Source organism: Leucopleurus acutus (assembly GCF_964270905.1).
Source record: "Leucopleurus acutus genome assembly, chromosome: 14".
Classification (NCBI taxonomy): Eukaryota; Metazoa; Chordata; class Mammalia; order Artiodactyla; family Delphinidae; genus Leucopleurus; species Leucopleurus acutus.
This window is the reverse complement of record NC_139156.1, coordinates 84,370,227-84,389,827: the sequence shown is the minus strand read 5'-3', so window position 1 is coordinate 84,389,827 and position 19,601 is coordinate 84,370,227. Positions and strand designations below refer to the sequence as shown.

At 42.8% G+C, this 19,601-nt stretch overlaps 1 protein-coding gene across 4 annotated transcripts in view; it reads right to left on the bottom strand.

Annotated features, from left to right (window-relative positions):
• Positions 1-7,253: 7,253 nt before the first annotated feature.
• The window catches only part of NUP133 (nucleoporin 133), a gene marked incomplete at its 5' end in the record, with an annotated part of 57,360 nt that continues 45,012 nt past the window's right edge, over positions 7,254-19,601 (bottom strand). For 2 of the 4 annotated variants that reach the window (XM_082855231.1, XM_082855233.1), the window contains 6 exons: positions 7,254-8,100; positions 12,579-12,667; positions 13,961-14,025; positions 14,772-14,852; positions 16,399-16,517; positions 18,101-18,236. In XM_082855231.1, coding sequence (XP_082711357.1) covers positions 7,964-8,100; positions 12,579-12,667; positions 13,961-14,025; positions 14,772-14,852; positions 16,399-16,517; positions 18,101-18,236 — 627 coding nt within the window. In that variant the 3' untranslated portion in view covers positions 7,254-7,963. Of the gene's footprint in view, positions 8,101-12,578; positions 12,668-13,318; positions 13,549-13,960; positions 14,026-14,771; positions 14,853-16,398; positions 16,518-18,100; positions 18,237-19,601 lie in introns of those variants that run through there. The other 2 variants (XM_082855232.1, XM_082855234.1) reach the window with 2 other exon arrangements.

Below are 19,601 nucleotides of genomic sequence, written 5' to 3'. Positions count from 1 at the left end.
GGTCCCGAAGGGGAAGAAATTAATGCCACCCGGGCCGAGCTTCGCTGCCGGGCCCTGCGCTGGGGGGAGACCACACGGAGCTTTTCTCCATCCGGGAACCCAGGGCACACTGTCCCCGAGGGTTCTCTTCCTTGGCTGCAGGCGCCGCCCTCTCCACACCTCCGGGGTCTCACCTAGGGGGTCAATGTCCGCGAACCCTGGGCGGAACCCAATGTCCGCGAACCCCGCGGAACCCAATGTCCGCGAACCGCTGGGCGACTGTGAGGGTGAAAGGAGACGCCGTGGGAAGGGCTTGGGCGCTCCACCCGGGGACGAATGGTCTATTCCGGACCCCCACGACACACCAGACTCACAACCGAGGCGCCCTTGGGCCTGACGGCGAACCCGGGGAGTAGTGGCCCTTGCTGTCCTTTGGCTCGGTTGGGACGGAACTGCCCTGAGGACGACTAGAGCAAAACCTTTCATCTACTTGGGCACAAACTAAGTGTCAGGGAGAGCAGCCCGAAGGGGCTGGGCATAAATTTGGAGAAGTTTCCAAAGGACGAAGGTTTCCTGTCTCTTCTTTAAAGCGCACGTGGCTCTGGGGTCGGAGGCGCAGCACTGAGGACGCAGGGCTGGGACTGATATAATGAGTCGGCTGGGCCCTACCCGGAGTTCTCCGGACTCCCTTCGGTGGTGCCCCGTCCCCCTGTCCCCACCCCGAACCCGCCTACCTCGGCGGGTGGCTACACCTGCTGCTCTCCGGCTGGGGCGCTGCGGTGGCCGCTCGTCTCCCAGCTCAGGTTTTATATAGCCCTCGGGCGCTCCCCCCGCGCCGCCCCGCAGGAATGTCGCTTCCCTTCTCGAGCCATATTTGGGTGTCGGGCACTAGAGCCCCCTCCCCCGGCCGGTTCGCGGCCTGGGTCCCCGCCCGGGTCCCCCGCGCTGACCAAAGAAGGAGCGGCCTGGCCCGAGCCCAGGTAACGCGGGCCGGGCCGTATATGGAGCGTCTCCCCGCTGGTCGGCCCCTCCCGACCCCGCGCAGCTGCCCGGCGGAGGGCCTGGGGTGCGGCGAGGGTCACCGCGTGCGCGGCGTGCGCCAGCACGCCTGCGCCCCGGGCTGCACCTGTCCGCCGCCGCCGCCCTGCCCCGACCCCGGCCGCTGGGCGCGCACTGGGCCTCGGGGAGGTGCGCCCCACATTTCGCCCCTTCTTCGGGTTCTTTGCTCAGACCCCAGAACCTCAAGTGCGGCTCCAGGGAGGAGGGAGCCGTGTTCAAGTGGTGGGCCCGAGAGGACCGGGGGAGCAGTCACACCCGCGTCCCGGGCAGGGGAGGCAGGCGACCCCTCCCGCCAGCTCCCCAGCGAACCTGGTCTCTACCCCACCCCGAGCTCCCCGAATCCAGAGGGCTGACCCGTCGGCCCCCACCCCCACCGGAGAGGGTCACCAGCGGCGGGCGGGCGCGCAGCTGTCCTGGGGCAGACAGCTAGCGGCGGGAGGCAAGGGCGGAGCGCCGGGGAGGAGGCGCGGGCCGGCTGTGGCAGCGCTGGGCGCAAAGCCAGGGCCCGTGGACCTGCCCGCCTCGGGGACGCGCGGAGCGCTCGGGGGCTTGTGAAAGCAGTGAATTTCAGGGGCGTGACTGGCGCGCTCCGGGGTGCGGCGGGCAGCGCGGAGCGCCCTACCCTCCCGCATCCTTGGCGGAGCTCACTGAGGGCCCTGCTTCTGGGGCCGAAAGGCAAAGGTCACAGCCCACGACCTGGAGGTGGGAACGGAGAGGTGTTCTTACTAGATGAAGCCGCGCCCGTCTCTCCTCTCGGTAAAGAGGACACGGACGTCGCGCTCTAGGATGGGCAAAACGTTTTCCTGCTGCAAAGGCTGAACAAACTCATCGTTATATTTAGAGGGTGACGCCCAGCCGAGGCCGGCCGCTTCCCAGTCCACCTTGTAGAGTCACCGGTCCACCAGGGCCTGCGGAAGCCGTTCTATTTATACCGCTGATATACGGGGATATGCCTTTCTAATTTTCTAGAAGGATTTGGATCTATCTACTTATGGTGAGGTGGAGTGGGGGTCAGAGGAGGTTACCCAGTTGGCGCTTCTCACTCCCCCCCCCACCTCTGCTCCCGGATGAGAACAGTTCTAACCTTGCTGTGGAAGGCACAAGGAGAAACAATTTTCTGTGATGAACTCAGTGACATGCTTTAAGGGGTACATCAGTGATGCGGTGTGAGCCAGAACGGAACCACTCATTTTTCTGATGTGCTGAAGTGTTCCCAAAATAGCCACCATTCACATTCGGTGGTGGGACTCCAGGTGTGGGTCCTCTTGAGGAGGGATATAAAAGTATATGAAACCCTTCTCCGCAGCCCACATCATGGCAGCCCTTCCCCAAAATGGCCAAAGTCAATGACAAAATAAGGAGTTTGCTTAGTACGGGGCCTCGGTAGTGAGTATAATGCCACTGTGGCTTCATATTCAGTTTCTGAAATTTGAGAATGAATGAATAATGGACAGAGCTACATTTCATTTTCGATACCTTGTGTCCTGCTGTGGCAGTGTGAAGTGGCGACACTAGAAAAAACAAAGCAAAACCTGGCAAATGCACTCTATGTACAGTGTAAGGGGAGTAAATAAATTTTGGTCTTGAAGGTGGGAAGAAGTATGCTGCCACTTACTGAACGCCTACGAATTTGGTTGGCATCTTAAAGGGCAGGAGGCTGTATTTGCCAGGCTGTTGCTCAGGGCAACTCTCTCCTACAGCAAGCGTTTCTAATCTCAGGGCCTGTTAGATTCAGACACACATGAAAAGCTATGAATCAAGCAGTCACAAGCTAGCGGAGATCTGCTGGTACAGCAAACCTTGGGGAGGTGGGCTTGGGAGCGCCAGCTGGGGCACCTGCGCGGGTTGAAATAGTACCCGAGGCTGTCACAGGGCGGCCGCAGGCCCATCCTGGTCCTGCTGAGTTCTCATTGGCTCATAAATGGCCTTGAGGAGCAGGTGGAAGGCCGTCTCCAAACATGTACACTCCGGGGATCACCCCAGCACCCCACGCCTGAGTAAGTGGGTCACTGCCTGCACAGCCTTTTGAGAGACACCCTGAGGAAAGGTCAGCCATGCAGGGTATGCTCGACATAGAGCTCCTGCTTCTAAGTTTTCGGGGGCAGCCTTAGCTCGATCCTCTGACAGGCCCTTCTACTAGGGCCCAGCCACTGTGCTCACACCCAATCCAGCCGCATCCCCTCAGCTCCTCACATATCTGTGGTCCCCAATCTCCAGCAGTCTAAGCCTTCTACTGTGTTTCCTACCTATTTAGACACGAATCTGTAAAGTGCTTCACATGTTTTTGTGTTGCTCCATTAATCCTGTAACTGTCTGGAGGTACATGAGGCAGTACTATCTGCGCTAGCTTTAAAAAGAAGCAAACCAAGGCTCCATGAGCCAGACAGCACGTCCTGAGACACACAGCGGCTTGGGAGACCCACCCTTCCCTAGGAGTGCTCGGGGCTGCTTCCTATCTCCCTTTAACCTCCTCCAACACTTGGTATGTTCGGGAACATAACAGATCCTCGAGGGATCTCTTCCAGTGAAGGGCCAAAGACATCTTAAATGAAGCCATGGCTCCATGTGCAGCCGTCCTCTGTCATCTCAAAAAGAACAGGGAGGGGGGCTGCCTGGCAAGGCACAGAGTCAGAAGCGTTCCAGTGAGTGGGGGGTAAAAGAAAAAACCGACTCACTGCCCTCCCCAGCCACACACCCACAAATGTCCCGCTGACCGTGGCAGGCAGGAAGGGAGGACTTCGACCTTCTACTGGTTTTCCCAGACTGGGACTCGCTCTGCTTTGGCATCTCTAAGGGACTAATGATGCCATCCGAGGCTTCCTTTGGCCTCCTCCCCCTCTCCTCCCCCTCCGCTCCCCTCATCCCCACCCCAGCCCACTAGTTAAGAAAGCCTGCACTTTGGTAAAGCACATCTGGGTGTACCCTCCCCTCTGACGGGCTATGTGGCCTGGGGCCGGTGGCTTCCAGAGACACTCCACCTACTCCTTTAAGACTGATTTGAAGGTTGAAACTAGGTAAGTGCCTGGAGCACAAGAAACGATAAATGGTACAGTACCTTTCTTCTAAGTGTTTGGAGGAGGTCAGAGGGGGGAGGTGAGCAAAGGACACTAAAAATCATTAGAACAGTTCACTGACCGCTTATCAATGTCATCACTAACTGAACAGGAAGAGTCGGCGTCATTTGAAATGTATCTGGAATGAACACAGATTTTTGTACAGATTTATTCCAGTATTATGGTAAGAAAAAAGACAAAACCCCAACCCAACCCAACCCAACCCCAAACCATTAACCCAAGTGTTTTTAAGACTGTTAAGAAGAGAGAGACCTGTTAAATTATGATACAGCCATATATGGTAAAGTGTCAGGCAGTCATTAAAAAAAATTGTACCTTGAAGAATACTGAAGACATACATTCTTTTTTTTTTTTTTTTTTTTTTTTGCGGTACGCGGGCCTCTCACTGTTGTGGCCTCTCCCGTTGCAGAGCACAGGCTCCGGACGCGCAGGCCCAGCGGCCCAGCCGCTCCGCGGCACGTGGGACCCTCCCGGACCGGGGCACGAACCCACGTCCCCTGCATCGGCAGGCGGACTCTCAACCACTATGCCACCAGGGAAGCCCCTGAAGACATACATTCTTGAAGGGGGAAAAGTTGGTTCTTAGGGGGTTAAAAAAAAAATCTTAGATATTATAATGATGCGTGGCTCCAAAGGCTGTGGTACATAAAAAGATATACAATAGATTTGTGGTATTAAACTTTCAGAGGGGGTGAAGGGAGCAGAGTGATTAAAGAAAATTGTCTTAAGAAGTCTCCTTAGGAGGAGTGATAATGAAAAGGAAGGTTGACAGATGAATGGATAAAGAAGATGTGGCACACACATATAATGGAATATTACTCAGCCATAAAAAGAAATGAAAGTGAGTTATTTGTAGTGAGGTGGATGGACCTAGAGTCTGTCATACAGAGTGAAGTAAGTCAAAGAGAAAAACAAATACCATATGCTAACACATATATATGGAATCTAAAAAAAAAAAGGTTATAAAGAACCTAGGGGCAGGATGGGAATAAAGACACAGACCTACTAGAGAATGGACTTGAGGATACGGGGAGGGGGAAGGGTGAGCTGTGACAAAGCGAGAGAGTGGCATGGACATATATACACTACCAAACGTAAGGTAGATAGCTAGTGGGAAGCAGCCGCGTAGCACAGGGAGATCAGCTCGGGGCTTTGTGACCATCTAGAGGGGTGGGATAGGGAGAGTGGGAGGGAGACGCAAGAGGGAGGAAATATGGGGATATATGTATACATACAGCTGATTCACTTTGTTATAGAGCAGAAACTAACACACCATTGTAAAGCGATTATACTCCAATAAAGATGCTAAAAAAAAAGGAAGGTTGAGAAATACCAGATTAAAGATACACAGAAATGCTCACAATACCTCACAGCAAAATAAGCAGGTTACAAAAGGTAACACATGCACAGTCCAAATACTGATACACGCACCATCTAGGATATATTTCAAAGTGGTAACTGAAGTTATTTCTGGCTGGTGGGATTACAGGGGTTTATTTTCCTCCACGCACTTCTTTTTTCTTAATAGGTTTCACATTTTCTACAGTACTTACACCTTGGTCTTTAAGGAGTGAATTTTACGTAGGAATATAGAAAGCTGTTTTCTTTAGAAGCGTTCCTTGAATAAAGTCTCCAGGAACAGGCAGGCGGGCTACACTAACACTTCCGTAGTTATTAGCCTCAAAACGCACACGTGCGTGGGGAGCGAGGCTGCAGTCACCTCGGCGTGGCTCTCCTTCAGGCCCAGCCACCTCGAGGAGCATGCTTCACACCTATTCCCGACAGCCCCCTACACCTGGAGGGTGAAGCTGTGAGAAAAACACGATTCAGACCCCAAAGTATAAAAAGCAGCACAACCCGATTTCTAAAAAGTTTTCTTCAGAAACGAAATCCCTAAAACTGAGGGCATCAGTCGCCTTCCACCTCACCAAGAATTCCAGCACCGTCTCTTGCTGTGATTCTCAAATTCTGTCTTAATCCTCGACACGTTCACAAGTTCCTAAAACACAGCCACACACAAAGCCTGTTGCTCACGATCAAACCCCCAACCTTCCTGTTTGATTTAATTGGGGCCACAAGCTGTGACTTTTCAAGCAGCGTTCAAAGACAGGAGTGAAGAAAACCTTTTCCAAGTCAGTACACTTTCTCTTTCCTAGTAAACATGTTCACCCTTTACAGCACCTTTACACTTTGTCATCGTCAACTACTCAGTTTATATAAAAATCAGTAATTCTTTAATGAAGACTACGTTGTGCAACAAATTTTTAAAATTTAGAAGAAAAAATTACTCAATATTTTAGGCCTTAATTTCAGTACTCCTGTTAAAATAATTTTTAAGAAACCCAACCATTTTGGAGCTATGGCTACCATCTCTAACAGGGGTAGAAGAGAGAGCCTTTTTCTCCCTCACAATGAGACAACTATCCATCCTGCTGTGAGAGCGGCAGCTTCACATCCTCGGGTCCATGGGCTGGGGTCATCGTCAGACTGGCTTTTGTCACACGGGGATAACTGGGTTTGTGGCAGCGCATGAAGGTGGCAGGGTCCTGTGTCCCAGTCACAGCATCACCTGACAGGATCTCACAGGTGAGAACCGTAGGGCCCTCACCTTTTGGTAAAACCAAAGTCTTCTAACACAAGAATTCTTGTGCTGTCTGACAAGTTCCTCTCCCTAACTTCCCCTAGTGCCCTTCAGGATATCCCTAACTGCGCCCCGCGCTGCAGACAGAGGCGAGGCTGCCCGTTTCCCTCCTTTGGTGACGGCCGAGCAGCAGCTCCTCCATGAACCTGTCCTTCCACACATGCTCAGAGGCGGGGTCTAAAGCCTGCAGGGTACAGCGCGCGAGAGCTGCACTTTGTGAAGCCGGGAACCGGACTCCCTTCACCATATTTAACTCCTGACCTTTTCAGCTGTTGGAGCAAGTTGTTTAGTGAGGATTCAACTGGGCCAAAGCCTGAATATGCCAGCAACTCCATCTTTATTTAAAGCCCGATAAAAACTGAGTGACAACATTGGTCAGGACAAACCTTTGAGAACAACTACTCTTCAGTTAAATCAGTTGCCACATTAAGAAAACCTATAAAGGTTTCTAGCATTACACACACCTTAGATTAGCTAGACAGACTGTGGTAAAGATGGAATTCAGTGTAAATCATCCTGAAAATGCATAAACCTGACTGAATCCCCATACTGACAGGTTATAACCTATTATATGGTAACTTATAGATAGATTAGAAAGCCACATAAATATGTTTTATTCACCAAAATACTTTTATTAATACTCTATTATTTATGTATAAAAGTCTGACATTTTTCCCAGTGATCAGTTATCAAGCTCACAATGAATTAGGCCCACTTTGTCCTTTAGTTTCATAATAAGTTAGCAAATTTTGACATTTATCCCACTAGATATTTTCCCCAGACCTAACCAAAATGGACACCAACTATTCCAGACACTGTCCAGTACGTAACATCCAGAGCCACAGCAATTTCAGAGACAACTTAGTGCAGTCTTGCCATTTTTAGAGTTACAGAGGCTGAAGCCTAGAAGTGACCCGTGCATACACGTAGCCAGAACCAGGGCCCTGGATGGCGTGAGATAAAAAGGAAGGGGAGCAAGTATGAAACCCACAGATAAACTTCAGAAGGAAAAGAGGAAGAAAAAATTATCATGTAACCAAAAACTAAAACCACAGTCATGCAACTATTTTGTAGTAGCTTCCAAATACAGTATGAAAAATTCAGGAATACATGTTATAAAACTGTACAAACTTCTAGATATTTAAGGTCTAAAATTTTTATAAGGACACACTCATACAAATTTTCAGGAACAATGACCATTTTAGCAAAATCACATTTGTCCCTGGACATAGTATTCATAATTAGCTTTCAAAACAAACTCAAAGTAAGGATTGGACTTCAAGCTTCCCAACTGGTCTGATTGCAGCAGGTCCTTCACCTCTGGCAGGTACTCACTGAGCTGAATGCCTATAAACACAAACACAGAACGTTTTTTTTTTTTCACATAACTCTCAAACGAACTGAGATGACTGATGACAGAAACACCTGTGCTTCTATTTAAAATATAACGTCACTCTGCTATTGGGAAATACTCTGTTCTAAATTCCTTCCCATCTGCCAAGCATACTCGCAGGCCTGAGAATATGACATTCCTTACTTAGCAGGGGCTGCGTGACTGTTCTTCGCCCTAGTGGTCAAAACAGCCACTCTATTTAAAGTCTTTAATACAATCTGAAACACTTTCATGTCTCTCCACAGCTTAAGCCATTCCTTTGGTGTGGAAGTTTTAAGCTAATAATCACTTGAAAATAAGTATTTCAAGCCCGAGGAAACAGCTTTCCAAGCAGCTGTATAGTGAGAGGTAGAAGGTATCAGTGAAAGATTGCTTATAATCCACATGTAAAATTTGAAAGACAGGAATCTGAATTATCAAGGAAGACAAGTTATACCATATCTTCTTAAAAGACTTTCAGACATTTATCTGTCTCCCAGATCAAAGATCCACTGCTTTGCTTGGATGGGTAGTCTTCCCACACTCTAGAAATGCTTCACTGCAGAGGTGCTTATTTGAGAACCGGTTTTTAATGTTTTTTTCCTAGGGTGATTGGTCTGCTTAATTTTTAAAAAATTATTTTCTGGAGTCAACTTTGGTAATATGTATTTTCCTTGAAGTTGATCAACTTTATTTTGTATTTCAAGTTTATTTAATTGTTTAAAAATTTAAAAAAAAAGAAGAAAACAAGTATTTCAAACAATATTCTCCTATTCAGGAAAATAATTTAGTAGAAACACTGCCGTGAAAGCTATCTACAGTGTCGCCAAACGTATTACAGTTTCTCTCTACAACTGGAGAGGGGGAAGAACCATGTCTTCATCAGTCAGTCCTCTATTGAGTTGGAAAGCCAATGTGCATCTGTGTAGTCACAAAACAGTATGTAGGATTTTTCTCATTTTATAAATAAAGAGAACTGGAGGAAACATTTTAAATTAATAAGGCAATATTTTATAGTTTGTTACATTATCATAAGTTTCTCAAAATCAAATACTGTTTATTTTTAATACCATCTAAGTGCCTAGCACCATTTTTGATACTTAATTATTATACAATAAAAAATCTCATAAGTGTTATGAGACTAAATCTGCAATATTTATATATCATTTATTACAATTAACACACTTTCAAGAGAGACTTTTTCTCTCTAAAACAGCATTACACTTGTGAAAATATCACATTAATTTCCTAAAGATTAATTCTCTTAAAAAAACCATCTTATTTAACTTCTATTTTTATAATGCATGCCTTCTGTTAGACATAATATTTGATGGTTTATTTTTCTTTAGAGCAGGAGTCAAAAAAACTCAAATGCCTGCAAAGCCCTGGCAGGTACCATGAGGAAGATGGCCTAGGCGCTTTGGTAAACTTAGGACCAGCGCCCCATTCAAAGTGGGCAGTGCTCATCAGCTCCAGCTGACAGCTGCCAGGTAAATATTTCAGTCTGGTATAGGCAAATCTTTTGATTTTTAAGACAAGTCAGAAAACAAGACTTTCGTAAGAACTCTTCTCAACTATTAAATGCCAGCGACTAATTAGGAAAAATGTTATACTCCATGCAATGACGTGCATTTTTTTCTGTACGTATAATGTACTTTAATAACATGTAAACACTGAAAAGCTCCAGGTGGGTAATTTAAATATATCTGCAGGCTGAATTCATTCCACAGGCTGAAGTAATTGTTGGGCTGCCCAAGTCTATGAAATACAATGTGAAGCTATCTATATCTACCTTCAGAATCTGCCCTTTAAAAAACATTTACTCTTGGGCTTCCCTGGTGGAACAGTGGTTAAGAATCCACCTGCCAATGCAGGGGACATGGGTTCGAGCCCTGGTCCAGGAAGATCCTACATGCCGTGGAGCAACTAAGCCCCTGCGCCACAACTACTGAGCCTGCGCTCTAGAGCCCGCAAGCCACAACTACTGAGTGCACGTGCCACAACTACTGAAGCCTGTGTGCCTAGAGCCCATGCTCTGCAACAAGAGAAGCCACTGTAGTGAGAAGCCCACACACCGCAACTAAGAGCAGCCCCCACTTGATGCAACTAGAGAAAGCTTGCGCACAGCAAAGACCCAACACAGACAAAAATAAATAAAATAAATTTTAAAAAAACCAATAAACCAAAAAAAACATTTATTCTTGTACATGGAAGCTATATTATTAAAAGGTTCCAAAAATAAATGTCTTTGGCTTGGTTTTATAATATATATATAATATTATAAATGTATGTTATTAATATATATGTATTATATGTTATATCATTACATATTATAATTTATATATAATAGTTTCCACTTGTTTTTGTCCTTTGGTCAAAATTTAATAATTCTTTTTGTAAAATTATAGGTTTCTGTTTTCCATCTATGATTTATAATCTAAAAATAGCAACAACTGAAAAGTGAACTTTAAATAGCACCGAATACTTAATTAGCCACAATTCGATTCAGTGGCACCTTTACAAGAGCTAACTTCATGGAAAGCATCAGATTTGGGTCCAAATGAATCTCTTCAACAGCACAGAAAAATCAACCATATCCAGTTATTTCTTCAATTCCAAATCTAGCAAAGAGAAAGCCTAATAGATATATTTTAACTCTGTCTGAATTTCAAGTATTTTTAAGCAAAAGATATTTTCTTTTGCTATACCCCTTCATTATTTAATTTTTTATTTTTTTGACAATGAAAAGGCTTAATTGCCTTTGTGTTATTTATTCATCTTTGAAAATAAAAGCATTCAGTAAATCTACTGTCAATGTGGGGTAGCCAAGTATTCATTTTTCATAAGTAAACACCCAGGTCAATGCTGAGGTGGACAGCTCTATCCGGAGTGAACTTCCGGCGTGTAAACACCGAGTTCAGCGCCCTTTCCCCTCGGCACACTGGTTGGTGTGGTGAGCTCCGCAGTGCTTCTCTGAGGTCCCCGTCATTTCGGTTAAGCCAGTGATTCTCAAGCAGAGGACCGCAGAGTGGAATCTATTACAGAAGAACTGGGGCTATGAATCTGTAAAATAATTCTAGGCATTCAAAGAACAAATGTTTGTTGGGTGACTACTATGTACCAGGCACTGGGCCGCGCATGTCTTATGTAGATTAAATAATGTGTCTTGCAGATATATGTACAGAAATTTCCAAATGTGTGTAAATGTCAGCATCATGAATAAAATCCACATCCATTTAGAAGGGCTGCTGAATTTACTGTGGTTTTTTGTCATTGTGTACTTTTTTCCAGCTGGTATTAAAGAGAGTGTCCTTACATCTGAAAAGATTGGTAAACACTAGGTTAGCCTATTTTGCACACTGCCTGGATTATCATCATATATATATATATATATATATATATTTTTTTTTTTTTTTGTGGTACGCGGGCCTCTCACTGTTGTGGCCTCTCCCATTGCGGAGCATAGGCTCCGGACACGCAGGCTCAGCGGCCATGGCTCACGGGCCCAGCCGCTCCGCGGCATGTGGGATCTTCCTGGACCGGGGCACAAACCCATGTCCCCTGCATCAGCAGGCGGACTCGCAACCACTGCGCCACCAGGGAAGCCCATCATCATATATTTTGATTTAATAATTCTACAACAAATGAGCCACACTTGTCTTCATGTATAAAATGTGGAAAATCTCTCACCTCTAGTCTTTCTCCATATATTAACCTCCAGTTATATTAAAGTAAAAGTTAAGTACCCTCTAATTCATCTTCTCCCTTCATAATAAACATTTAACCATAAACGCTTCTTTACTTACTTGCACCTCGATCAGTAAATGGAATTTTGCTCACTTGTCTTAGGTACAAAACATAGACAAAACATACTCCCTTCCTGTCTCCTTTTATTTTGTTCTTTTTTTTTTGACGAGGACCATTTTTAAAGTCTTTATTGAGTTTGTTACAATATTGCTTCTGTTTTATGTTTTGGTTTCTTGGCCCTGAAACATGTGGGATCTTAGCTCCCCAACCAGGGATCGAACCCGCACCCCCTGCATTGGAAGGTGAAGTCTTAACCACTGGACCGCCAGGGAAGCCCCTTATTTTGTTCTTAAAACTAATTTTATAGTATTAATGTCCAAAATGGATTGATAAAACATTTTGTAGTTTGCTCTCAGGCGTGGTATGGCCAGTTCAGTACGGGATATACCAAAAAAGTCACATTTTAGGTTTTCAATCTTCACAACAGTTAAGTGGCCAAGCAGACGGCAACTCCACCATGACACAGCTCCCCAACATGTAGGGGAGGAAAGAGCCCTCCCTTTATTTTAAACAAGTTTCTCTAATTCTAAGTATGATACCGTTTAATTTTAACCCTCTGGCATTTGACACCTAGGCAAATCCCCATTATTCTAAGATTCTAAAACTGAGGAGTGACACTAATTTCCAACATGAACAAACCACTTACCATCTTTTAAAAGTTTCTGTAAGATTTTCACAAATATACTGTCTTTAGATACTTCAATTGGATCATCTTTACCATCTGAACTGGACCAGCTAGAAAACAAAGTCACTGTGAGGAGAGAATGGAACTGTGGCCACAATCTGAAACAAATGACTTGTTTGCTATTGTGGATTTGTTTTGATGTTTGTAGGGGGTGAAGAATCTTGAGTTTTGTGATGCTGTTGAAAACTATTTAAATAAAGGAGCTTTATTAAATGTTGGATATACCCAGAGTCTCTCTATTAGATAGGAGATGCTATACTCAGGTAGCTATTCGCCCAATATAACCAGCATGTATTTGATGTCAAAACGAAGTAGTGAGGTATCTTTCCCAAGAAAATTCTATATGTAACAACCTAGTAACGACCCTAAAGTATGACCCTTCAGAGCACAGGTGATAGTTAAAGAATGTTATATTCTGTTTCTCATAAAAGTAAAATGGCAACCAGTGTCTGGTGTAACCTAAAAAGCTTCCTTTATCTAGTTGAGATTATCTACTACTGAAATACAAATCCACAGAACCACTCCTTTGTAGTAATCAATGGCTATATCCCTCATGATACCGTAGAGTGTTTAATCAGGAAGCCAAGACAAGGTATTCCAGTCAAATGACATAATACATCTTTTATGATTGCGAAGGAGAATCCAACAGGCAGAGCTAGATGCTTCGGAGGATAACCTCCAAGACCAAATTTGACAACAATTTTAACTATCTGGGAGTGATTAGAGGAAGAAATGCTTTAGTAAAAATAGTTCCATTGCAATTTCTCAAAGCCACAGGAAAAAGGAAAACCGAGTAGAGAAGGCTTTTAGCACTCAAGTCATGCTCTCTTTAAAATTCATTCCGTGGGAAAAATCCATCTCTACAGCTGATTATTCTGTCTCTCTTTGCCACTGAATCTTAATACCACTGTTCCAGTGGACAGAAATTCTCCTATGTAGGGAGATTACAGTGAAAAAGATGTCACAATAACTTAGAAGAGGGTACTGATTCTCAAACTGTACTAACTTCTTATTCAAAAAAAAAAAAATTTGTAGCCTCAAGTCTTTCTTGGCAGAACTGGCCCAACTTCTGTGAAAATAGGGAACATACACATTTCTGTGCCAACTGACAGTGTAAAATTTAAAATCAAAAGTAGAGAATTATTCCAGTGGTCCCAAGTCCTTAAGCTATTCCTTAATTATTGAATAAAAAAATCAGGATTGCTAATGAAACCATTAACATTTTTATAATATACGTTACAATACAATTAGGTTACAAAATGATTTGATGTGTATGGTATCATAATCTTCCTAAAGAGTCCTTTTCCAAAACCATGTCTTATATTCACACTATGGGAACTTACTTATCTCTCTGAAGAGCTTTGCAAAGGATTTCCAGTTTTAGATTATTTATATTTATATCTTCCTCCTTCACAGCAAAACAAAAAAATCCTCATTAAGTCCTGATTTAAAAAAATACATGCTTAAATTTGAGTTATGTCAATTCCTAATTCCACATAAATATTATTATGCTTTAATTTATAATTTTAAAAAATTTCCCTTTCTTTGAGACGTTAATACTACTCAGAAGAGTAAAACTATTAAGAACTTTGTGTGAATTTGTTTCCGATTATTCTGAGATAATCTGATTTTATCAAGAAGCTTGAGAGAGTCAAGATTTTAAACAGAGTAACATAAAAGCCAACATATTATTGTCTTTATAATCTACCAAACTACTTTCAGTTGAAGGGCCGACTACTCACCCTACAGAATTATCATTATAACCTTTTTTTCAAAGAAGGCTGAGAAACAGCTTCTCTTAGGGTGAATACTATGAAGAATAAATTGACAAGCAGCATATCAGTTTGAGAAACTAACAACGACTCAATAAATGAAAGAGAAAAAATATGTCAGGACCTTGAAAAGCAACATTTTTTATTTGTGCAGGGAAAAAGACACCTGGAAATGTGTGAGAATTATCAAGAGGTGAGATCTCTTGACAGCTTTTCTAAAGAGCTATACGTATTCCAAGAGTTACGGGTAGCTGAACCAGAAAGTCTTTTATTTTTTTGAGAGTCTTTTAAAATTAAGACATTTTCAAGATGTACTCAGTTCTACAGAAAACCATACACAAATTGTGATCCTTGCCTGAGATCATCAAGTGATTTTACTTACCTCGTCAATATATTCAAGCAAGTCCAAAGCTTTCTTGAAATCATACTCATTAGCTCTTCTGTTTTCTTCACAGATATACAGCTATGGCAAGTTAAAATAAGGTAGAGAATTATTTTAACTCTTCATATGACCAAGACTGGAGAGATTTACAGAGAAGTCATCACGTCTATAGGTATCTTTATAGCAAAGAACAGCAACACGTTTGGAAATTAAACTCCATCTACCTCACAGCAAACTGTCTTTTAAAACACACCTATGTTCATTCACAGTAACTAACTTGTATAACTTGGTATATATACTTCTAAAATGCCAGTAAATTTATATTCATAAGTTCAAGATAGTATACATTTCAGTACTCTTTCAAGCATACTCTGTAATAAACAGCTGCCCTTGCATTTTTAAAGCTGGCTATAATGCTTTTGAAATGTTGCCCTTTCAATAGTTTAAAAAATTGAGACCTATGAGAAAGCATGCAGTTGGTCTACAGTTTACTTAAGAGATAACAAAACACACCAATATGTTACCAATGGTTACCCCTGGTTGGGTAGATCACAGCTGACTATATATGATCATAAATGTCCCGTAATTTTATAATCAGAAAAATGCTTGCCTTATTAACAATATCAATTTGAATTTTTCCTAACTTCTTTTTCCAAAAATTATTTATAACATAACAAATTTCATTTTAAAATACTGCACATAATCCTTTAACAGCAAAGACAATACTCAAACCATTTCAGAAGAAAAGCTATCTACTTGTTGTCATTGTCTTACAACACTTGAAAACAATATTTTATTTCACTGTTTCTGAACCTTTTTTCCCCACAATGTTAACATCCCTGAAATTGGAAGGTAGTATTAAAATTGATTCAATATCAAGGTAAATTTGGACAACTTTTTCCTTCTTACCAATACATAGAATACTGGTGAGTCTTAGAGGCAACAGCCCCTTAGATTTTTAAATTAAATGTGCTCTATCAGGAGAGGCTGCTGTGAGCTCAATGATAGGAAATGTGTTACTAATAATGACTAAAATACTGAAGTTTTTGAATTGTCTGCTTTCTTAGTAACATAATTAGGGCAATTCAAGGTGATTCTATGACACCGCTTTTGCATTGGAAATGCTTTCTTGAAAGGAAAAGAGAGAAGCAGAATTAAGGCTATTAAGTGTGCACAGCAACAAAATTACCTTATCTGGGTTGCAGCCCCTAATCTAGCTATGTCCTCAGGAATGTGCTATGTTGCAGAGGGAAATGGTGACGATGGCACTTAGAGGCTATGCAAATCCAGTTCCTAAAACCATTGTTTTTGAAGAGCCTGAACTATGTCTCATGGTACATATCTGTCCTGTACTAGAAAAGCACAATGGAAGTAATTTCTTCTGGTCGCCTGGATAAGCGTCTTGAGGAACAGGCAGAGAGCTATGGGGGGCAGAGGCTGACCCACTGCTTTCTGCTAACTGGCACCCTGCTCCTAAGCAGCTTCTGACACCTGACTCCAGGGGAAAGTGACCAGGAAAATAAGAAATGGGGAGATGACTACTCTGAGGAACTGTACTACGTGGTCCAGGAAACACTGAGGTGGTTTTGAGACTACGAAGTGGTGCAGGGATTTGAAAAGCACGTACGCCAATGAGCTGTGGTGCAGTCAGTACCGGCATCGCACTGAGACTCAGCTGCTTCTCGGCCAGCAGCTGTTCAGGCAGTGTCTCCTGGTGCAGCAGGAAGCGCTCCTGCTCAGCCATTTCTAGGAGGCAACACAGGGGGAGGGGGAAACATTCACTTTTGCGCTGTCATAAACAAATCTGAATTTAAAAAGAAATGGAACAGCTCTAAAGGTAATCCCATCACTAATTTAGTGATCCTAGAATGTTATCAATTCTGCTTATTCTTGATTCCTAGTTATGTTACAAATATTCAGGGTTTGATCCAAGTCATGTGGATTATCACAGCAACCGGAAATATTAGGAGGGGAGAGAAGAGCTAAGAAAACAAACCTACTGATTGAAGCAACTGTAGAGCAGATGGATTTCAGAAGCACAAGTCCCCCAAATCTGAGGTCTCTCAGGCCATTTTAAGGTTACTCTGTAAAGTACTACTTTTCACTTTACCAGAGTTTCTAGTATAATTTCATTCACTAAGGGAAATGATCTACTTAAAAGCCACCACGAGTACATGCCAGGAAAAACACAAGCCAGAGGACTGTGCACCAGACCTATTAACCAGCAATGGTTATTTATCGCCATACGATAGGGTGACAGGAGCTTTTGATTTACATAAACTATCATAACCTGGCTTCACCCACGAGAATGAGCTGGGCTGCAGGAAAAAAGGACGGAGAACTGTTTGCTAACAGCAGTTACAGCAAAATGGAGTGACTAAATCACAGATATGCTCATTCAAATACTGGCATCATTCCACATGATCCCAAGCTTGTAAAAATTAAACAAAACTGTTTTGTGCAATTTCCATACCTAAGAAAACAGACTGGGAGGATTAAAAAAGTAACAGTAATTATCTCTAGGGCAGTGGGATTATAGACAATTTATTTTGTTGTTGTTGTTTTTTCTATACTTTACTAATTTCCATAATTAAACTTGTATAACCAATAGAAAGTTATCTCTTAAAAATCTACTCCCTTCAATTAGCTACACTGTGATAATAGTCTGTAGGAAATTACTGAGACCTGAAAATATTCTCATTGTGCCAAGAAAGCAAAAGCTAAGAAGAAGTGATCAAAATGCAAAGTGATGACCAGAAGTTGGGGGGGAACCAGCAATAATAAAGCCTTGTGTTAAGATATTTTGATTAACATGATCTAACTCTGGTGGCCAGGTTAAAATACAGCTCCCCTTTCAGACTACCAGCCAGCCTTGCAGAACATATACACACTTCTCTAGAACAAAAGGCACTATTAGCGTTTAAAAATAAAAGAATGAGGAAGAATTTCCCAAACCACCACCTACAGCAGACCACCACTACAGAATTACCACCACCTACAGCAAACCCACTGAGTAAACGTCAAGTTTCTTTGCAGTTTCTTCTTAGCATATGAGTCACTAGGGGTGTAATCAGAGTACTCTGTTCAAATCATTTGAATTTACTCTTTAGGAATTCTTATTTAAGGCACAAATTACTTTTCCATAAAAAGAGAATCCTAATTATGTAACTGAGTAATTGCCTAAGGACACTGAATAGAAAGCACTCCTCTCAAAGGAGATGGCTCCTGTTTCTAATGGACCCCATTAAATGATAACAAGAGCACATTCTAAGAATACACTGACAGTATGACTGATTTGTATGTCTTCTTGTTCAAATACTGTATTTTACCTTCAATTTTTCCTTGCAGTGTATCTTCTGGAAAGTCTGAAGCTAATGCAGCCAATTTACTCAAGCCAAGAAGGGTTTTTTTCTTTGCAAAGTAACGAGTTTCCATATTTGCCAAACCCAGAAGTGTTGCATGAGCCTACAATAAACAAAATATGAAAACTATGATAAAATCTTGGATACTAATTCAAGTTGCAATAAAGATTAAGTAAAACCCAAACTTGGTTTCCCCCCAAGCTGTATCAATGAAAGATCAAGTCACTGCTAGCAAGCCTAAAAACAGATGAGTACCATACTCTGAGAGTAATTACACATAAAGTATCAGCCACCCACACTAATTATTGGGAAAAGAGACATGTATAAAACATTTGCTCTCAGAAGCAAGAAGAACTACAATTCTGCAGCTCGCAGAATGAAAACCACAGTCACAGAAAGACAGACAGAATGAAAAGACAGAGGACTATGTCCCAGACGAAGCAACAAGATAAAACCCCAGAAAAACAACTACATGAAGTGGAGATAGGCAACCTTCCAGAAAAAGAATTCAGAATAATGATAGTGAAGATGATCCAGGACCTTGGAAAAAGAATGGAGGCAAGGATCAAGAAGATGCGAGAAATGTTTAACAAAGACCTAGAAGAGTTAAAGAACAAAAAACAGAGATAAATACTACAATAACTGAAATGAAAAATACACTAGAAGGAATCAATACAGAGTAACTGAGGCAGAAGAACGGAGAAGTGACCTGGAAGACAGAACGGTGGGAATCACTGCCATGGAACAGAATAAAGAAAAAAGAATGAAAAGAAATGAAGACAGCCTAACAGACCTCTGGGACAACATTAAATACATCAACATTCGCATTATAGGGGTCCCAGAAGAAGAGAGAGAGAAAGGACCAGAGAAAATATTTGCAGAGATTATAGTCAAAAACTTCCCTAACAGGGGAAAAGAAATAGCCACCCAAGTCCAAGAAGTGCAGAGAATCCCAGGCAGGATAAATCCAAGGAGAAACACACCGAGACACAGTAATCAAACTGACAAAAACTAAAGACAAAGAAAAATTATTAAAAGCAACAATGGAAAAATGACAAATAACATATAAGGGAACTCCCATAAGGCTAACAGCTAACTACTCAGCAGAAACTCTACAAGCCAGAAGGGAGTGGTATGATATATTTAAAGTGGTGAAAGGGAAGAACCTACAACCAAGAATACTCTACCCAGCAAGGACCTCATTCAGATTCGATGGAGAAATCACAAGCTTTATGGACAAGCAAAAGGTAAGAGAATTCAGCACCACCAGACCAGCACTACAACAAATGCTAAAGGAACTTCTCTAAGCAGAAAACACAAGAGAAGAAAAGGACCTACACAAACAAACCCAAAACAATTCAGAAAATGGTAATAGGAACATACATATCGATAATTACCTTAAACGTGAATGGACTAAATGTTCCAACCAAAAGACACAGGCTCGCTGAATGGATACAAAAACAAGACC